The 19,920-nt window shown below is 51.5% G+C and overlaps 1 protein-coding gene across 3 annotated transcripts; it reads left to right on the forward strand.

Moving 5' to 3' along the window:
• The first annotated feature begins 1,402 nt into the window (after positions 1 to 1,402).
• Positions 1,403 to 19,435, forward strand: TNIP2 (TNFAIP3 interacting protein 2). 3 transcript variants are annotated; one of them, XM_053577980.1, is made up of 6 exons: positions 1,403 to 1,743; positions 12,407 to 12,697; positions 15,247 to 15,336; positions 16,357 to 16,605; positions 16,776 to 16,880; positions 18,598 to 19,435. In XM_053577980.1, exons 1-6 carry the CDS (start codon positions 1,465 to 1,467, stop codon positions 18,859 to 18,861), a joined length of 1,278 nt encoding a protein of 425 aa, XP_053433955.1. In that variant the 5' UTR covers positions 1,403 to 1,464; the 3' UTR covers positions 18,862 to 19,435. The 3 variants fall into 3 exon arrangements, with proteins under 3 accessions (XP_053433955.1, XP_053433956.1, XP_053433957.1); XM_053577981.1 differs by having other exon boundaries at positions 15,247 to 15,327; XM_053577982.1 differs by lacking the exon at positions 15,247 to 15,336.
• Positions 19,436 to 19,920: the final 485 nt, after the last annotated feature.

Genomic DNA, 19,920 nt, shown 5'->3' on the forward strand with positions numbered 1-19,920 from the left:
GAAAATCAGCCAAGGAAAAAGCCACAAGGTAAGATGACAGCTGGACACGGGGGCTAATGCCTATAACCCCAGCACTCTGGGAGGCCGAGGAGGGTGGATTGCTTGAGTTCAGGTGTTTGAGACCAGCCTGAGCAAGGGCAAGACCCCATTTCTACTAAAAAATAAAAAAAGAAGAAAGAAAAAATAGCCATGCATAGTGGTGGCACACACCTGTAGTCCTAGATGCTTGGGAGACAGAGGCAGGAGGATCACTTGAGCCAAGAGTCTGAGGTTGCTGTGAACTAAGATGATTCCACCCACTCTACCCAGGGCAGTGGAGTGATACTCTATCTTCCAAATACATAAATAAATAAATATAAAAATGCAAGAGGGCAAAGCAGTAGACATGATGTCTTTTGTGACCTAGTTGCAGAAGTCACCTGCCGGCATTTCTGCAATATTCTACTGGTTACAAAGGTCAGGCTCATCCAATGCATTGGCCGAGACTACACATGAGTGTGGGTGTTGGAAGGAGTGAGTCCTTTAGGGAGGCGCCTACCCCAATTATATGTATCTATCTGAAACCCGACAGTGCCCGTTTCCAAACACTTCTGGCCTGGAGGGTCTGGGATGAGAGACTAAGGTTGCATGACGCCTGTTTTACAGCTGAGGGACCAGGCTCCGGGCACTGAAGACTCCAGGCTCCATGTACAGCAATCACAGTGACAACTCACCCTCCCTCCAACAGCGGTGGGCCCCGTGCTATTTCATGCCTTCCACCCCTGCCCCTGCCAATCAGCGAGCACCGTTCATAACCACAGCCATGGGGAATGCGTGCTTGCTGCGGGTACTGTGCCGGGCAAGCGTGTCATGGACACTCCACCCTTCAGACCCAACCTACGGGGACCTACTCGACCTTTTTTCTGCTGAGGGGAAGCCTTGGCTTTGATGGGTAACAAGAAGCTTTCCATGGTAGAGCCAGGTCTGCTCAGCCCAATGTCCAGCCACAAACACTCGCTGGGTCTGGCTTTGCTTATAGACTTGTTCGATTCTACCAGCGCATGGGGCCAGAGGAGGTGACGAGTGCTCACACACAGGGACGAGACCACACCGGATCCTGAGCAGGCGACCTCTGAAAGACCCCAGGTGCTCGGGCTTCACTGCAGGGGATATGGAGTTTGTGCTGGACGTTGGGGGAAGGGCCAACTCCCTGCTGCGTGTGCTGTAAGAGAGGAGCGTAAAGGGGTCTGGGTCCTGCTCTGGACCACGGCCATGTGGTCCGGGTGGATGGGGCACCTTTCTGGACTCAGTGTCCCCGGGAGCCCCGGAGAGGGGCGGGGGCATGGCGGGACGTGGCGGGACCGGCTCCGGAGTGGGCGGAGCGGGGCGAGGTGGAAGGGGCGGGGCGGGGAGAGGTTCCGGGAAGGCCGGCGGTTGCCGGGCGGGGCGCAAAAGCTGCCCCGGACGCGCGCCTCCTCGGGAGTCATGTCGTACCCTGACGCGGGGTCTGGCGGACCGGAGGGGACCCCGCGCGTGGCCGCCGAGCTCTGCGGTCTGTACCATGAGGCGGAGCAGCGGCTGCAGCGCCTGCAGGACCAGCTGGCGGCTCGCGACGCCCTCATCGCGCGCCTCCGTGCCCGCCTGGCGGCGCTCGAGGGGGACGCGGCGCCGTCGCTCGTGGACGCGCTCCTGGAGCAGGTGGCGCGCTTCCGGGAGCAGCTGGGGCTGCGGGACCGCGGCGCCGCCGAGACCCCGATGCGCCAGGTGCGGGGGTGTCGGGGCGCTGGGCTCGGAGGGTGCGCGGGGTCTGGTCGGGTTCTCGGCGCTCTGAGGGGTGTTCAGGCTCCTGCTTGTGTGTTCTCCGCTGGGGTCCTGGGGTCCCTTTCAATCCTCACTGGCAGCGCCTCACCTTCCTGCGGGCGAGCACTGCGGTGTCTGATGACGGAGATCCTTTCTCCTCGACGTCCTGTCACTGACCTTATGACCTCCGTTTTTAAACAGTATTTTGTATACCGGCTGTCTGTAAGTGCCTCAAACAGTGGGTGACTCTGGCATCTGCTATTCCATGTGGACCATTGGCTATTGTCCCTGGTCTCCCAGGGCAGAAACCCAGCCTGCAAAGCCTGTAAAAGTTTTTGTTTCCCACAGCCAAAAAAGAGAAAAAAGAAACATGCCTTCTTTTCTGATTATAAGAGTGATTTTGAATACCTGAAAAACAAAAATACCGAGTAAAATAGCCATCTTGTCTCACAATGCATGACTAACTAGTGTTATCTGTGTTCCTGGGGGTATCCCTTACCCTCGGCTTGGCTGAGCTGGTGCTGTCTGTGTGGTTTTACTCAATGTTATGTTGTCAGTATCTGCAGCAGCCTTCAGCGACAGTCTCCCCCATTCCAGCTCGCTCCCTCTTTCTGCAGGGTGCATCATGACTTGTCAAGAGTAGGAGGGAAATTTAGTGGTTACCTTGTCCATGCCAACAGATTTTAGTGTTGCCACCAGGAGCCACAGATGAGTACAGAGCAGGAACCCAAAGGGACCATCTAGAATTCACTGCCAGAATGTCTATGGGAAGGTAGGGGGCTGTGGGCACCTCACAACCAGAGCAGCATTATACTTGCAGCCTGCTGGCCGTCAGAGTTCAGCTCACCTGTGTTCCCAGTGTCCTGGGTATCTGTGGCGACTAACCAGGAGTTCATCACTGCTGCTTTCTGGCTCCAGATAAAACCAGTCTGTGGGCCCAGTGTTACTCTCCTCTCATGTTTGACACGTAGGTTTTGTTTAGGGATCTTTAATTAAAGAGCAGTTTCATGATCTGGTATCTTATGCAATTATTGTTTATTGCTCATTCCAACATTCAATCTGAGGTCAATCACAGAACCTGTGAAAGTACAGAGAGGTTTATCACCACCTAGAGCAGTGGTTCTCAACCTTCCTAATGCCGTGATGTATTTTCATTGTTACAAAGGGGTCACGACCCACAGGTTGAGAACCGCTGACTTAGAGGGTGGGTGCACTGAGGTAGCAGTGCAGAGTTAAAGCCACAGGGAGGTGGGATGGGGGAACCATCAGCAGCTTGCTCTCTCTATTGCCGTGTCAATCAGCCCATTAGGAACAGGGGCCGTGGCCCAGTAGGGACTGAGAGCTCCCGAGAGAATGCTAAGGCTCACAGGGATGGATGAACTGACCACTGCCTCAGTGGCCAAGTTGTGGTTAGCGAGTGATGGCTAGCCAGATCTAGCATGGAAATTGTGGCCCTCACTGTGGCCATAACGGGCCTCATGTCTTCATCTATAATACAAGGACTGGTTGGATAACTGCAAAGGTTCTCCAATTAAGACTTTCTAGAATAATGTTACTATTTCACTGTGTAGCTCATTACTGCTCAACCCCATCACCTCACTACCTGGGGACTAGCCCCACAGGCCTTGCCTGGTCCTGGCATATCAGCACCCTTCCAATTTTCCTTTCCCTGTTTTGACACACCCTTTACAATGGCCTTAGTAGTTTTCATCCTGCTGTTTGCCTTGCTTCTCTACCAAGTTCTTCCAGGGTGAGGAAGGATCTTGCTGTTTCGTCCCCACTTCCCAAAGGCACAGGCACATCTTAATTTGCTTCACGCGTGCAATCTAGGGCTCAGCATACTGGCCTGTCTTAGAATTCCTGTCCTCCTATTCTCTCACAGTTCCATCAGCTCCTGGTACAGGGACAGCCATGAACTGGGCCACACCCTCCACATAGGTACCCCATGGGGCCTGCCTGGGAAGGAGAGAGAAAGAGAATTCGACTGTGTCTCCCCACATTCAGGTCCATCTGCAACCTTATTTGGAAACAGGATCTTTGCAGGTGTAGTAAATTAAAATCAGGTCATATTGATTTAGGGTATCTCTTAATCAAATGAATGATGTATAAAATGTCCCTGTGGAAAAAAAAAAAAAAAGAAAGACTGGACACAGAAAAGGAAAGTGTCCCCTACTAGAAATCACTTAAAAAAAAAAAAAAAGTCCCTGTGAAGACACAAGGAGGAGAAAGTCATGTGAAGACAGAGACAGATGCTGGGCACCTGTAGCTCAGTGGTTAGGGCGCTGGCCACATGCTCTTGGGCTGGTGGGTTTGAACCTGGCTCGGGCCTGCTAAACAAAAGAAAAATAGCTGGGTGTTGTGATAGGAGCCTGTAGTCCCAGCTACTAGGGAGGCTGAGGAATCGCTTGAGCCCAAGAGTGTGAGGTTGCTGGGAGTTATGATGCCACGGGACTCTACCGAAGATGATAAAGCGAGACTCTGTCTCAATAATAAAAAAAGAAGACAGAGGCAGAAATTGCAGCAATGTGTCTACAAGCCAAGGAATGCTGGTAACCACCAGGAACTGAAAGAAACAAGGAAGGGTTCTCTCCTAGGGCCCTGGAGGGAACGGCCCTGCAACACTTGGCTTCTAGAACTGTGTGAGAGTAAGTTTCTGCTAAGACACCTGGTTTGTGGTACCTTGTTACAGAAGTCCTAGCAAACTCATCAGGAGGTGAAGGATGACAGGCTGTATGTAACTCCTTATTTTTAAGTCTGATCCACAAAACTCATTAACACTTTATGTTTGGAGCATGGAACCATGACGTGGGTTCCCATAGTGGACTGCATGGCAGGAGCCTGTAGTCGCAGCTACTAGGCTTTGTTGAGAGCAGAGCTGTGTCGTGCCTGTCATACAAAGCTGCCCACTCAAGCACATACCTCGCTTTCTTTCTTTCTTTTTTGAGACAGAGTCTCACTTTGTCGTCCTCAGTAGAGTGCTGTGGTGTCGCAGCTCACAGCAACCTCAATCTCTTGGGCTTAAGTGATTCTTTTGGCTCAGCCTCCCCAGTAGCTGGGCCTATGGGCGCCTGCCTGGCTTTTTTTTTTTTTTTTTTAAGCGATGAGGTCTTGCTCTGGCTAGTCTCAAACTCCTGAGCTCAGGCAGTCCGAGCGCCTTGGCCTCCCAGAGTGCTAGGATTACAGGTGTGAGCCACCACGCTTGGCCGAAAGCTGATTTAAAAAAAAAAAATAGAAAATAAAAACAATAAATAAATAAATAGAGACAGGGTTTCACTGTATTGTCTAGGCCAGCTTCGGACTTCTGGGTTCAAGAGATCTTCCCATCTCAGGTGGGACTAAGGGCTCATGATGCCAAGCCCAGCTGAAAGCTGATTTTGAGACCAAACACAAAGACTAGCAAATCCTTCAGAATTACCCATCCCCCGCCTACAGCAATTTGTGTGTTTTCTGTATCTGTCTTGAGACCTGATTGAGAAGACAGCCTGGGTCCTGATCTGCCTTTGGATGGCCCAGGCTTATTCCTAGATGCAGTGCCAAGGACTGGAGTGTGGAGGCAAGAGGGGGCTATACTCTTGGGGACACTCCTGGAGTTTGTGGGCACACCACTTCTGTCTGTGCTCTTACTGTCTCCTTTTGACTGGCACTGGAGGCTTAGAAATCAGGTTTTGCTGGAAGTTCTCTAGCCCTGAAGAGGGCTTGAGGGAGCTACCGTCATGGAAATATTGCGGCCAGGGCATTGTGTGCCACTGCCTCTCACTCCATTGTTCCAGCAGCTGCTTTGGCCCCTTTAGCCTCAGTTTACCAATCTGTAGAGTGGAAAAAATAGAAATGATGGTCACTTCCATAGGGCATGTGATGATCACATAGTTGGTACAGGGTGAGGGCTCAGAAAGCATTAGCTGTTCCTGCCAGAGCAGCGGTGGCTGTCGTAGGAACTTAGACATTTGTTGAACTTACAATTCCGTGGGAGACTGGCCTTCACTGATGCTGCTTATAGAATTCCTGTCTATATTCATGTTATATGTATTTGCATATAAATTGACATCTTTGTTTTATGTGTAGATATATGCTTGCCCTGAATAAACTTTAGTATCAGATAGAGACCAAGGATGGAGACATTTCTCTGTTCTACTGCTGAAAATCATAGCTTTTGAGTTGAATAATTTTATTTATTTATTGAGACAGAGTCTCACTGTGTTGCCCCCAGTAGAGTGCTGTGACGTCACAGCTCATAGGAACCTCAGACTCTTGGGCTTAAGCGATTATCTTGCCTCAGCCTCCCAAGTAGCTGGGACTACAGGAGCCCACCACAACATCTGGCTATTTGTTACTGCAGTTGTCATTCTTTTTTTTTTTTTTGTAGAGTCAGAGTCTCACTTTATGGCCCTTGGTAGAGTGCCGTGGCCTCACACAGCTCACAACAACCTCCAACTCCTGGGCTTAAGCAATTCTCTTGCCTCAGCCTCCCGAGCAGCTGGGACTACAGGCGCCCGCCACAACGCCCGGCTATTTTTTTTTTTTTTTTTGGTTGCAGTTTGGCCGGGGCCGGGTTTGAACCCACCACCCTCGGTATATGGGGCCGGCGCCCTACTCACTGAGCCACAGGCGCTGCCCCAGTTGTCATTCTTGTTTAGCTGGACCAGGCTGGGTTCAAAACCGCCGGCCTTGGTGTATGTGCTATGGGCACTGAGCCTTTATTTTTTATTATTTTTTTTGTTGAGACAGGGTCCCACCCTATTCCCCTGAGCAGAGTGCAGTGGCGTGGTAGCTCACCACAACCTCAGACTCGGGCTGCGGGAACCCCGCTGCCTCAGCCTCCGGAAGCCTCTAGGATTACAGGTGCTCGCCGCAGCGCCTGGCTGGGTTTTCCATTTTTTTCATGAGTTGAGGTCTCACTGTCGCTCAGGCAAGTCACGAACTCTTGAGTTCAAGCGATTCTCCCTCCTCAGCCTCCCACAGTGCTGGGATTACAGGCGTGAGCCACTGCGCCCGGCTGAGCCTTTATTTATTTTTGTGACCGTCTCATTATGTCGCCCTCAGTAGAGTGCTGTGGTGTCACAGCTCACAGCAACCTCAAACTCTTGGACTTAAGCGATTCTCTTGCCTCAGCCTCCTGAGTAGCTGGGACTACTGTGGCACCGCCACAACATCCACCTATTTTTTGTTGTTGTTGCAGTTGTCATTGTTGTTTTGACAGGCCCGGGCCGGGTTTGAACCTGCCAGCCTCTGTGTATGTGGCTGGTATCCTACTCACTGAGCTATGGGCACCGCCCAGGCCCTGCTATTTTTTTGTCACTGTTGTCGTTGTTTAGCTGGCCGGGACCAGGTTCGAACCTGCCAGCCTCGGTATATGTGGCTGACGCTGTAACCAGTGTGCTACGGGAGCTGAGCCCTGGCTGTTTTATTTGTTGTAGTTGTCATTGTTGTTTGGCAGGCCTGGGCCGGGTTCAAACATGCCAGCCCCGGTGCCCTAGCCACTGAGCTACAGGCGCTGAGCCTTGAGTTAAATAATTTTTTTTTTTTTTTTTTTTTTGAGACAAAGTCACACTTTATCGCCCTCGGTAGAGTACTGTGGCGTCACAGCTCACAGCAACCTCTAACTCCTGGGCTTAGGCGATTCTCTTGCCTCAGCCTCCCAAGTAGCTGGGACTACAGGCGCCTGCCACAATGCCCAGCTATTTTTTGTTGCAGTTTGGCTGGGGCCAGGTTTGAACCTGCCACCCTTGGTATATGGGGCCGGCACCCTATCCACTGGGCCACAGGTGCTGCCCTGAGTTGAATAATTTTAAAATTTAATAAAAGTTCTGAGTGTAGGGTGGTGCCTGTGGCTCAAAGGCAGGGCGCCGGCCCCATATGTCAGAGGTGGCGGGTTCAAACCCAACCCTGGCCAAAAACCGCAAAAAAAAAAAAAGTTCTGAGTGTAGACCTCTCTTCACAATCTGTGTTGGCTCCATATACACTTTTCTTTCTTTTCTTTTTTTTTTTTTTTTTTTGTGAGAAAGGGTCTGACTCTGTTGCCCAGGTTAGAATGCAGTGGCATCATGATAGCTCACTGCCACCTCAGACTCCTAGACTTAGCTTCCTGGGTAGCTGGAGCCATAGGTGCGCCCTCCACACCTGGCTAATTTTTCTATTTTTTGTAGAGATGGGGTCTTATTCTTGCTTAGGCTCATCTTTAACTCCTGTCCTTAAGAATCCCCTTGCCTCAGCCTCCTAGAGTGCTAAGATTACAGATGTGCGCCACTGTGCCAGCCTCCCTACACTGTTGAGAGTAACTATATCTAGCTTAGGAGAGTGTGGCAAAGAATGGTCACTGTTTGAGGGCACTTCCCATCTGCCACCAGTGAAAAGCTATGGTGTTGGCTGAAGGAAAACAAAGCCAGGGGAGGGGTGGGCCATGGCCCTGCCTGGCGAGGGGTCTATAGCACTTCAGAGGGGAAATCAAGGGTGGCTGCTGTGAACTGTGCAAAGTAGGAACAGGAGGGCAAAGCCCCAGAACAGCTGGTGCCAAATCACTTCGCCTGGATGCTTCAAAATGGCCTTCAAAATTGGTCAGTTTTAAAAGAAATAAACTCAAGGCCAGTAAACTAGCCTGTTTGTAGTTCAGGTTCAGTAGCTTGGAAGCAGCAGTGAGAACTGGAGCCACTTCTGGGTCTAGCGTTCTTTTTCTTGCTCGTCGTACCCACAGCTGGATATCACTGGGATGAGAGTTTTGCTGCCCTGCGTGTGTCCTCACACGTGGCAGTGTCTGGCAAAGTGGTCTGACATCAGCTGGCAGCCTGCAGCGGTGTAGAGATGGTCATGGGTGATGGCCCCGAGTGAATGAACTGTGCTTGGCCTGCAGCAAGAACCAGGCCTCCAGGCCTCTCCTGCCTCCCAGTCCTGGAGCATCGTCCTGGTCCTGTAAGGACGTTTGCCAAGAGGAGGTGCTGCTGACTGACTGTTTAGAGCAGGCGTCCTCAAACTTTTTAAACAGGGGGCCAATTCACTGTCTCTCAGACCGTTGGAGGGCCAGACTATACTTTAAAAAAAAAAAACAAACTATGAACAGATTCCTATGCACACTGCACATACCTTATTTTGAAGTAAAAAACAAAACGGGAACAAATACAATTCACACCGCTTCATGTGGCCCGCGGGCCGCAGTTTGAGGACCCCTGGTTTAGAGCGATCTCTCTTTTCCTCCTTCAGTACAGAAAGGCCTGGTCTCTGCTCAGGGGTAAGTCCTGAGGGTCACGAGCAGATAGATGAAAGTAATGGCCTCCTAAGAATGGATCTCACCTGGCCCACAAATGGCACACCACACTCTTGAGGTTCCTGATGTCTGCAAAGTCAGAAGGGCACGCAGCTGAGGCGGGGGTGTGATGCAGGTGCTGAGTGATGCGGAAGCCCTAGTTTGCAGGCTCGTCCCCAGTGAGGTGTTCTGGCTTTCATTTGTACACCTGTTGCCAGTCCTGATTTTTCTTCATCTGATCATCATAACTAGAGATTTTCTTCTTTTCTTTCTTTCTCTTTGCCTCTAGAATGAAGTCCAAGGAAAGTGGGAAGGAAAGGACTCTTAAAAGTGCCCTGAATTGGTCAGGCACAATGGCTCACACTTGTAATCCCAGCACTTAGGGAGGCTGAGGTAGGAGGGTCACTTGAAGCCAAGAGTTCAAGACCAGCCTGGGAAACATAGGGAGACCTCATATCTACAAACATTTTTTAAAATTAGCTGGGTGTGGTGGCTCATGTCTGTAGTCTCAGCTACTTGGGAGGCTGAGGTAGGAGTATCACTTAAGCCCAGGAATTTGAGGCCGTGGTAAACTGAACTGTAATAGGGCCAGGGCACTCCAGCCTGGGCCACAGAGTGAGACTTCATCTCTCTCTTTTTTTTGAGACAGAGTCTCACTTTTGTTGCCCTTGGTAGAGTGCCTTGGCATTATAGCTACTGCAACCTCAAACTCTTAGGCTCAAATGATCCACTTGCCTCAGCCTCCTGAGTAGCTGGCACTACAGGTACCTGCCACCACGCCTGACTATTTTTTTAGAGACAGGGTCTCTTGAGCTCTTGCTCAAGCTGGTCTCAAACTCCTGAGCTCAAGCAATCCACCTGCCTCAGCCTCCCAGAGTACTAGGATCACAGGGTTAAGCCACTGTGCCCAGCCTTAGAGACTTCATCTCTTAAAAAAAAGAGAAAATAGGGCGGCGCCTGTGGCTCAGTCGGTAAGGCGCCGGCTCCATATACTGAGGGTGGCGGGTTCAAACCCGGCTCCGGCCAAACTGCAACCAAAAAATAGCCGGGCGTTGTGGCGGGCGCCTGTAGTCCCAGCTACTCAGGAGGCTGAGGCAAGAGAATCGCTTAAGCCCAGGAGTTGGAGGTTGCTGTGAGCTGTGTGAGGCCACGGCACTCTACCGAGGGCCATAAAGTGAGACTCTGTCTCTACGACAAAAAAAAAAAAAGAGAGAGAAAATAAGAGAAAGAAAAAAAGTTCTCAGAGAGTTCCAGAATGTCCAAGAGTCACTTGGTTAGAGTGATGCACACGCCAGGCTTATTCATGCACACGCCAGGCTATCGTGGGTATCACAGAGTTTGAGTGGAGACGTGTCAGGAGATGAGATGAGGCCTGGTGTCTGGCTGTGTTCCTGAATTCTACTGGTTATTTCTTTAGTCTTAAAACAATACTAGCCATGCTACTTCTGGGCATTTTCCCCTTTGATACATTTGTGCACAAGTACAAGGAAACAGATGAGTGTTTGTTATTTGAAAGCATGTTACATAAATCTGGAATCTGTCTTGGTGTTCCAGGTCAGAGTGACAAGGAATGAGGCAGCTTTCTCCATGCTGCTGTGGAGGAAGGCAGATTAGTAGGGAGGGAAAAAGATGTGGAGAAAGTGTAGTCCCTGTGTGGTCCCTTTGCCTAAAAATAAGAGTGTGGGGAACGGGGAAGAATTTTTTAATTTTATTTACTTCTGTATGTTTGATTTTTAACAGTGTACATGTTGTTTTTATGATTTAAAAAAGCTAGTAAAGAGAACAATGATTCAGGATTCCCTTGGCAATGTTGTGGTTGGGGGGTTCTAGGTTCCTGGTGTCTGTTCCTCCCGTTGTGCAGCTGGTGAGTGAGCAGAGGCTGGATCCTTCTGCCACTTCCTCCTCGGGGACACTCAGGCTCGTCCCTGACTTTTCTGAAACTGTCTCTCCATCTCTGGGATGGGATGTTGGGCCTGCTTCACCTCCCTCATGTTCTGTTGGAAGGTTCTTTGAAAATGGAAAAGCGCAAGTTTAAGGTCAGATACTAAAAAATTGTAACTGAGGGGTCGGTGCTTGTAGCTCAAGCGGCTAAGGCGCCAGCCACATACACAAGAGCTGGTGGGTTTGAATCCGGCCCGGGCCTGCCAAACAATGACAACTACAACCAAAAAATAGCTGGGCATTGTGGCGGGCGCCTGTAGTCCCAGCTACTTGGGAGGCTGAGGCAAGAGAATCGCTTAAGCCCAGGAGTTGGAGGTTGCTGTGAGCTGTGACAGCATGGCACTCTACCCAGGGCAATAGCTTGAGGCTGTGTCTCTAAATAAATAAATAAATAAATAAATACAATGAAAAATTGTAACTGGGGTTGAGTATGTTAGTTATGTCACTCTGCTCTGTCTTTTTTGTATCCGTCAAATTTCTCTCTTCTTATGAGGACATCAGTTCCATCCTAATTCACATTAACGGTTATGTCTGCAGAGACCCTATTTCTAAATAAGTTCCCATTCCCAGGTACTAGGGTCAGGGTGTGTGAATTAATATTCGCTTAACTAGCTTTTTTTAAAATCATAAAAACAACATATGCACTGTTAAAAAAAGAAAACATACAAAAAAATTAAAAAATAAAAAAAAAACATACAGAAGTAAATAAAATAAAAAAATTCTTCCCCCTTCTCTACACCCTTCTCGGTGCTTCCCTCTCCAGAACTTTAGAAGCGTGTGCAGCAAGATGTATTTTTACACAGAGGGACCACACAGCAACACTGCTCTTCACATCACCTTCCCTCCCTACTAATCTGCCTTCCTCCACAGCAGCATTCTTTGGGGGGCTACCCTCTACAGGGGAATTTCTACCCTCCCTAGGAAAGGGGTGTTTGGAATTGCCACTTTTAATAATTTTATGATGCAAATGTAAAATTATAAACTTGTGTGTGAAAATGCAATTGTTTTTTTGAGACAGAGTCTCACTATGTCACCCTCGGTAGATTGCCATGGTGGCACGGCAACCTCCAACTCTTGGGCTTAAGCGATTCTCTTGCCTCAGCCTCCCAAGTAGATGGGATGACAGACACCTGCCACAACGCCTGGCTATTTTTTTTGTTGTTGTTGTTGTAGTTGTAGCAGGCCCCAGGCCGGGTTTGAACCTGTCAGCCTTGGAGTATGTGGCTGGCGCCCTAACCACTGAGCTGTGGGCACCAAGCCCAAAATGGAATTTTAAATGAAATTTCAGGAGAGAACTTTGTTGGCTGTAGGCTGCAGGCCTGCTTTCCCCATGAGCTCTGCGTTGTCTGGTAACGGGGCCTCCCCAGTGGATCTGCTTTTGCTCTACCAACACTTGGTTCTGGCCTTGCTTCTGCCAGTCACATCAACGGTGTCTTTAAATTTTCCACTTAGGAAATTGAGAGACTTACTAAGCGAATAGAAGAAAAAGAGAAGGAGGTCCAGCAGCTTTTGAGCCAGCCACAACACGAGCGAGAAAAGGAGCTTGTCTTGCTGAGGAGGAGCGTGGCCGAGGAGGGGCGGGCCCGGGCCGCCAGTGATGTTCTGTGCCGCTCCTTGGCCAAGGAGACCCACCAGCTGCGGAGGACACTGGCTGCCACTGCACACATGTGCCAGCATCTGGCCAAGTGTCTGGATGAACGACAGCATACACCAGGGGATGTTGGGGAGAAAAGTCCTGACAAGGTGGGTCACAGTGTAACCCAAGGTGACAAAGACCCCGGTATGGCAGGAAGCATTGCCTACAGACCCCCAGGATCCCTTAGCAGTCACAGAGGTCGGGGGTGTCCCAGAGCCCACTTGTTCCCTCAGTGGTGAGAGTCAGCTGATGGGCAAAGCTTGCACATCCAGGGGCTTCTTTTAGAGTGATGGGATATGCGAGATGTGGCAGGGAGGTGGGACTGCTTGCCTCACCAGCCCCAGCACCAGGCCTGTAGTTGACCTGTACTCAGCTAGGGAGGTGGCACTGTGGTCTCATCTCAAGCTGGGGATGGGCAGGAAGAGCTGCCCTGAGGAAGTGCTGTTGCCTGTGTGTGTGTGTGTGTGGGGGGGGGTAGATGAGGAAACTGAGGCATAGTCAGAAGTACTTACTACTGGAAGGGGCAGCATGTAGGGTCCAGGCTGGACCCCTCAGAGCACCTATGAGTGCCAGCCTCCTGCAGGCTCCATGGGTTTGAGTGGGCCAGAGCTGGCACTGGTGTGGCCTTGTGAAAATCCAGACTGCCATCTCCAGAGCTGGCTCTGTTCTTGACAACAGCACAGCCTGCCACAGCCTACGGGACCTGGCTGTTTTCAGGGCTGCAGCTGCCTTGTCATCAAAGCAAGGGCCATGGGGGTGGGGGGGAGGCAGGTGACAGTGGGGGCCTAGGAAGGGCTTAGTGGGCTTCCTGGACAGGCTGGACCTGGGTTGTGTGTAGGATCTGGTCTGGTGGGGGAGAGAGGGACTGTGAGGGTTTCAGCATCAGGAAGCACTTAAGGCTGTAGAGGTTGTGGGCACACTAGAAAACCAGGGGTCCCCTAGGCAGAGGAGCAGGGGAGCAAAGGGGCTGAGGCTGCTGCTCCAGGCGCTGTGACCAGGGGTGGGGGGTCCCATCTATGTGAAACAGACAGGGAAACAGAAACACATGGTACACACCTTGCCCAGGTAATGTGTGGGCCAGCCATAGGCTGCATCTTGCCTGCAGTGCTGGGCACAGGGCCTCTCACTCTGTCCCTTCTGGGCAGTTCTCTGGGGCAGCAACAAGATTGAGGCAGAAACACCTGCTTTGAGGAGTTCTGGGGCAGGCGGGACATCCAGTCCCTGTGAGCAGCTTTAGCAAAGACCTGTTGGGCAGAACTTGATCTGAGAACCACTTACCTCAGTTGGGTGGGTCCTGCAAAAAGGGAACCTTAGAAGAACACAACTGTATTTCAGAAACCAAAAGAAAATTTGTCATTTGGAAGGAGGTGGGGTGTTCTTGTCCAATTATGAATCATTTCCCTCTGGGGATTTGAAAGGAGCCACAAACAGTGGTCAGCCTGAGGTGGGTATGGGGCTGATCGGCAGGGGGTGGGGTGGGGTGCAGTGGGTAGGGTTGGGGGAATAGGACTGGCACCTCATCACAATCTCTAAATACATGTTACTTCTCAGCCCTACACTTGGCTGAGTCACCCGGGGCTTCCCGGTGTAGGCTGGATTAAGACATGTACTTCCTTTGTCCTTTTAGGGGAATCTCAGAAATAATGTCCCTGATAAACAGTCCCCTCCACTGTTCAATGCATGGAATTTCTGAGGTACAAATGGGCATTTCATGAGACTTTCCAGTTAAGTTGCCATCTGTTGTTAGGGTTTAGTTTGGGTGGTGTCTTCCACAACTGAGTCTCCCGACCCTGCATGGGACTCAGGTTAGATCACCACATCTAGAAAGCCTACACTGGACCTGACTGTAGACAAGACAGTGTCACAGACTCTGAAAGTGGTAAGCTGGGCACACAGGAGGCCCACCTGGGGCTTCTCTGGGGTACAACTGGATTGCGCTTGCTGCCCTCCCGGGGTACAACTGGATTACACTTGCTGCCCTCCTTACTCCCTGTGATGATGAGAAGATTTTACTGTATCTGGTATGCTAATCTGTCTAGACTTTATTTTTTTTGAGATAGTCTCACTCTGTTTCCCTGAGTGAAGTGCCGTGGCGTCATAGCTCACAGCAACCTCAAACACTTGGTCTCAAGCCATCCTCTTGCCTCAGCCTCCTGAGTAACTGGGAATACAGGTGCCCAACATGTCGGGCTCATTTTTTCTATTTTTAGTAGAGATGGGGTCTCGCTCTAGCTCAGGCTGGTCTCCAACTCCTGAGCTCAAGCAATCCTCCTTGGCCTCCCAGAGTGCTAGGATCACAGCTATGAGCCACCATGACCGGCCTAAATCCCAAATATTTAAAAGAAACAGCTAAAGCTGGCAGGTAGGATGGAATAACAGTGAACAGGATGATGTGGTGTGGAGGCCCTCTGCTCAGGCTGTAGCCTGTCGCCAGTTGGGGGTGGGCCTGGCAGGGATAGCATAGTTCCTCCCCCTCAATGAGTTCCCTCAGAGGACAGCTGGAATCAGCAAGTCCTTTCTGTCTTTGCTTCTCTGTCAAATGAACCCTGCTGCCTTGTGGGATGTGGTGATCAGCTGAGGCCTCAGCCTCCAGGTCCGCTTTCTCCCTCGTACATGTAGTGACACGATGTCTTCTCCCTGTCCCTCCCTTATGCAGCCAGAGCATACAGGCAGGGACACCTCTGTCCAGAATGTTATTGAGGAGTTACGGGAGGAAAATCGCCTGTTGAAACAGAAGGTGCTTCACGTGAGTTGCTTCCACCCTGTGGCCACTTTGTATTTTCTTTCTTTTTTTTGTGTGTTTTTTTTTTTTTTTTTTGGCCGGGGCTGGGTTTGAACCCGCCACCTCCGGCATATGGGACCGGCACCCTACTCCTTGAGCCACAGGCGCCGCCCTCTTTTTTTTTTTTTTTTGAGACAGAGTCTGACTTTGTCATCCTTTGTAGAATGCCATGGCGTCACAGCTCTCAGCAACCTCAAACTTTTGGGTTCCAGCGATTCTTTTGCCTCAGCCTCCCAAGTATCTGGGACTACAGGTGCCCACCACAACACCCGGCTATTTTTTTGTTTTTTCTTAGAGATGGGCTCTTGCTCTGGCTCAGGCTGGTCTTGAACTCCCGCCTCGGCCTCCCAGAGTGCTGGGATCACAGGTGTGAGCCACGATACCCTGCCCTGTGGCCACTTTGGCTTGATACCCACAGTCCCCAGGGATCTTACCTTCTTGCCTAAGGTGGTGATAGGACGTGTCCTGTCCTTCCTTTATCCCCATAAAATTGATTCACAAGTCAATAAAGAAAGTATAAGAATTACTATCAGAAGTCTGGTTTTTTTTTTTTTGAGACAGAATCTCATTTTGTCACCGTTGGTAGAGTGCTGTGGCATCACAGCTCACAGCAACAACCTCAAACTCTTGGGTTTAAGTGATTCTTTTGCCTCAGCCTCTCAAGTAGCGAGGACTACAGGTGCTTGCCACAACACCCAGCTATTTTTTGTTGTTGTTGCGGTTGTCATTGTTGTTTAACAGTCCCAGGCTGGGTTTGAACCCACTAGCCTCAGTGTATGTGGCTGGCGCTGTAACCATTATGCTACAGGCGCTGAGCCAGAAGTCTGGTTTTTAAGGCAGGAACATGACACTAAGCTATGATGTCTTGGGATCCTCTGGGGGCTTAGTGTCCCCTCTGCACGGAACTATGGGAGGCAGCTTCCAGTGGAGAGGAGCCCTCACTCAGGGAGTGGCTAGTGATGAGCAGATTTCTACCACCCCCAGGTGGAAGACCTCAATGCCAAGTGGCAGCGTTACGACGCCAGCAGGGACGAGTATGTGAGGGGGATCCACGCGCAGCTGCGGGAGCTGCAGGCCCCCCAAGAGCCTGAGCTGATGAGGAAGGAGATCTTCCGGCTCAACAGACATCTGGAGGAGAAAATAAACGCCTGTACGGAAGTGAGGCGGGAGCTGGCGGCTGTGCGGACGGCCCGGGATGCTGCTCTGGAGCGGGTGCAGATGCTGGAGCAGCAGGTGTCTGCCCCTTGGGGTCTGGGCAGCACTGACTAGATGTCTGCCCGGCAATGGCTGTGGTCTTGGGATAAGCTGGGCTGCAGGCTCAGGGTGGGCAGTGGTCATGGGCAGATGGCAGAAGTCCCATGGGAACTTTCTCCTTCCTTGAGCAGAAATATGTCTCTCTTTAGATTCTTGCTTACAAGGATGACTTCCTGTCAGAGAGGGCAGATCGGGAGCGGGCTCAAAGTAGGATTCAAGAGCTGGAGGAAAAGGTCATCTGTCTGCTGCACCAGGTAAGGGCATTTCTCTTTCTTGCTTAGGGTTAGTGTCTTTATTTTTCATGAATTTTAAGCCCTTCTGTGTCTGTCTGATCAGACGGAGCCCTGATCTGGGAGGAAGAGCTGATGGGCCTTTCCCAGTTTGGCAGAGCCGCCTTGCCCAGCACCCAGTGCTTGGTTGTGGAGAAGCTCCCCGTCGTGCTGTGTTCAGCGTGGAGAGGCTGCCGTGGCAGCCTGGGTGCACAGGTGGCTGTCCTCAGGGCCTGTCCTGCCTGTTTGTCACCTTCATGCAACCTGACAGTGTATCCTGGGCCTTAGACGCCCTGAGGGGTGTTTCACACATGTCCCATCCCTGTGGTGAAGCAGGAACCCTGGTTCTCTGTCACGTAGATGTGATGGCTCTGGGTGTCTAGTAAGATCCCTCAGCTCAGACTGACACGTGGAGCTGGGCCTGGTAGGCTGGCAGCCCCCTGGCTCAGTGCTGTCCCCACCAGGGTGGTGCCTCAAGGGAATCCTTGGGTGAGTCAGAACCAGTGAGGTTCCTCCCTGTGTGACCGTGCACGTCCCTCCCTTCCCTGGAGGGGAGCAGGGGGATCCTGGTGGATGCCTTCTCTTCCACACCGTGGGACTTAAGTCCACAGCACGGGGTTGGGTAATTGTTTCTACTCATGGATGAAGAAAGGGATCATGGTGGGGCCTCCGTCCCCCCAAGTCCACAGGCTGACCAGGAAGCTCTGGATGACTTCACCAGCCACAGCAGGACCTGCCCCAAGTCCCCGCACAGGCCCCATAGCCTTCTTGGCATCACACGATGGAGTGGGCTCCCTATCCCCCAACTCTCCGTTCTCCTAAGGTCCTGGGACAGCAGGTAGCCTTGGGCAGAATGGGGATGTCTTCCAACATGACAATGTGTGGGTTTTCCTGAGACTGGGTTCTGCCTGTGGTTTTCTGGCTTCCATGAAGGGGAGGGGACGTATGATCTGGACTGAAGGGCTGCTGTTGCTGATGGTGCAGTTGTGAGGATGGGGCCTCAGGAACTGGTTCCAGACCCTTAAGTCTAGATTCTCCTAGGAATTCCCATCTAGTGCCAAGGGCAAAATTCCTATTGGGGACTGTGTGCTCTGTGGCCTCTGCATCCCTTCACCGGCAGCCTCTGGCCTGCTGAGCTGTCCTGCAGTCCGTGTGGCACACCTGAGGATGTGGTCCTGAAGGCACAGGTCATCTTGCTGAGGAAAATACAAATTTAGATTCAAAGTGGGAGCATCAAGGCCTACTAGAATGAAAGGTCCCAAACAAGGATGACAGGCACTGCAGGGCACAGCGCTTCAGAGTGGGTGTGTGCCAGGCTGTGCCAGGTGACTTGGGAGGCCCAGCCAGGGACACCCCCTGCTGCTACTGGGTCCTAGAGCCCTCAGCACCCTGCACCACAGACAAGGTGCACAGTGGGATTGGGACTCAGTTTGCCTGGGAGTGCCACCCTGAGCTCTGCCATCCCCACCTGTGGCACTGGAGGAAAGTGGCTTCCAGAGCTGTCTTCTTAGGTCTTCTGGGCCAGTAGGTCAGGTCAGCCCTGTGCTGAGGCCTGTCCTGCTGAGTGTGTGAGTGTGTGATCTACTGTGGTTTGCTGGTCTGGGTTCTGGCATACGGCAGGGAGGGACCTGAGGGGTTTAAGTGGCACTTGCTGTTGGCCTTCAGCACAGCCCATGTGAATAGACCTTTGCCTTTTCTCCAGGACTCCCAAGAGCCAGACCCCGGCCGGATGCAAACTGGGAACAAAGCTGCCAAGTACTTGGAAGCTGATGCACTGGAGCGTGTGGTGCCCAGTGGCTGGAGGCCTGGGCCTGGGTCCCAGCAGCTAGAAGCCTCTGCAGAGGGCAGACACCCCAGCGCAGTGCAGAGAGGCCAGGGGGACCTGCAGTGCCCTCACTGCCTGCAGAGCTTCTGTGATGAGCAGGGTGAGGAACTTCTCAGGCACATAGCCGAATGCTTCCAGTAGCTGCAACCCAGGCAGCCACCCCAGAGACAGCCCAGACGCAGTGGGCTGAGCTCTCCTGAGATCAAAGCCCCTTGAACAGGTGGGTCAGAGAAAGCTGCCAGCAGGGCTAGGGGTGGAGGCAGAGACCCGGTCAGGAGCACCATGGGGGTGATGCAACAGACTCATGTCTTTGTCATGCTGAAGCCAGAATGATCATCTGCTGTTGGCCCCACCTCAGCCTGCACCTGGGGTGCTGCAGCTTGTGAGAAAGGCGCAGCTGCCACACATGGAGTCACATGTGCGGTATCCAGGGTAGAAACCTCATCTTCTTCTTTAGCGTAAAGTATCCCCTCCTTGCCTTGGATCAGGAGGTTTGTGGAATATCCACTGCAGTTGCACACCCACAGGGAGCCCCAGCCATGGCAGAGCAACGTGTCTGCATTGAAATTTGAATGGGGACACACACATCTGCCACAGATTCTGAATTGAAATGGAAACTGTTGCTTTCCACTAGCATTTATCATGTATCCATAAGTTAAAACACACTATTTTATATTCATTTATTTTTATAATAAATGTACTTGTTACTGTGACTGCTCTGAGAATTTGTTATTATTGTTGTTGTTTTTTGAGACCAAGTCTCATTTTGTGCCATGGGTAGAGTGCTGTGATGTCATAGCTCACAGCAACCTCAAACTCTTGGGCTCAAGTGATCCTCCTGCCTCAGCCCCCCGAGTAGCTATGGCTACAGGTGCCCACCACACCCAGATGGTTTTGTTAACTTTTAGTAGAGACAGGGTCTCACTTTTGTTCAGGCTGGTCTCGAACTCCTGAGCCCAAGGGATCTTCCTGCGTCAGCCTCCCAGAGTCCTGGGACTACAGCCTCCCACTGTGCCTGGCCTGCTCTGAGAATGTTTGAGCAATATTTGTCAGCAGTATTCCCGTTGTGTAGGAGTTAGACCAGCTGGCAGGAGATACCCCCACTTTTTGCCACCTGCTGGGGAACTAAACAAGGGGGTGATGGGGTCTCACCAGCCCTGCCTGTTGGGGACCGTGTGGGCAGATGGCTGCCTTAGGATT

The sequence above is a fragment of the Nycticebus coucang genome, chromosome 23, assembly GCF_027406575.1.
Source record: "Nycticebus coucang isolate mNycCou1 chromosome 23, mNycCou1.pri, whole genome shotgun sequence".
In the NCBI taxonomy this organism is placed as follows: domain Eukaryota; kingdom Metazoa; phylum Chordata; class Mammalia; order Primates; family Lorisidae; genus Nycticebus; species Nycticebus coucang.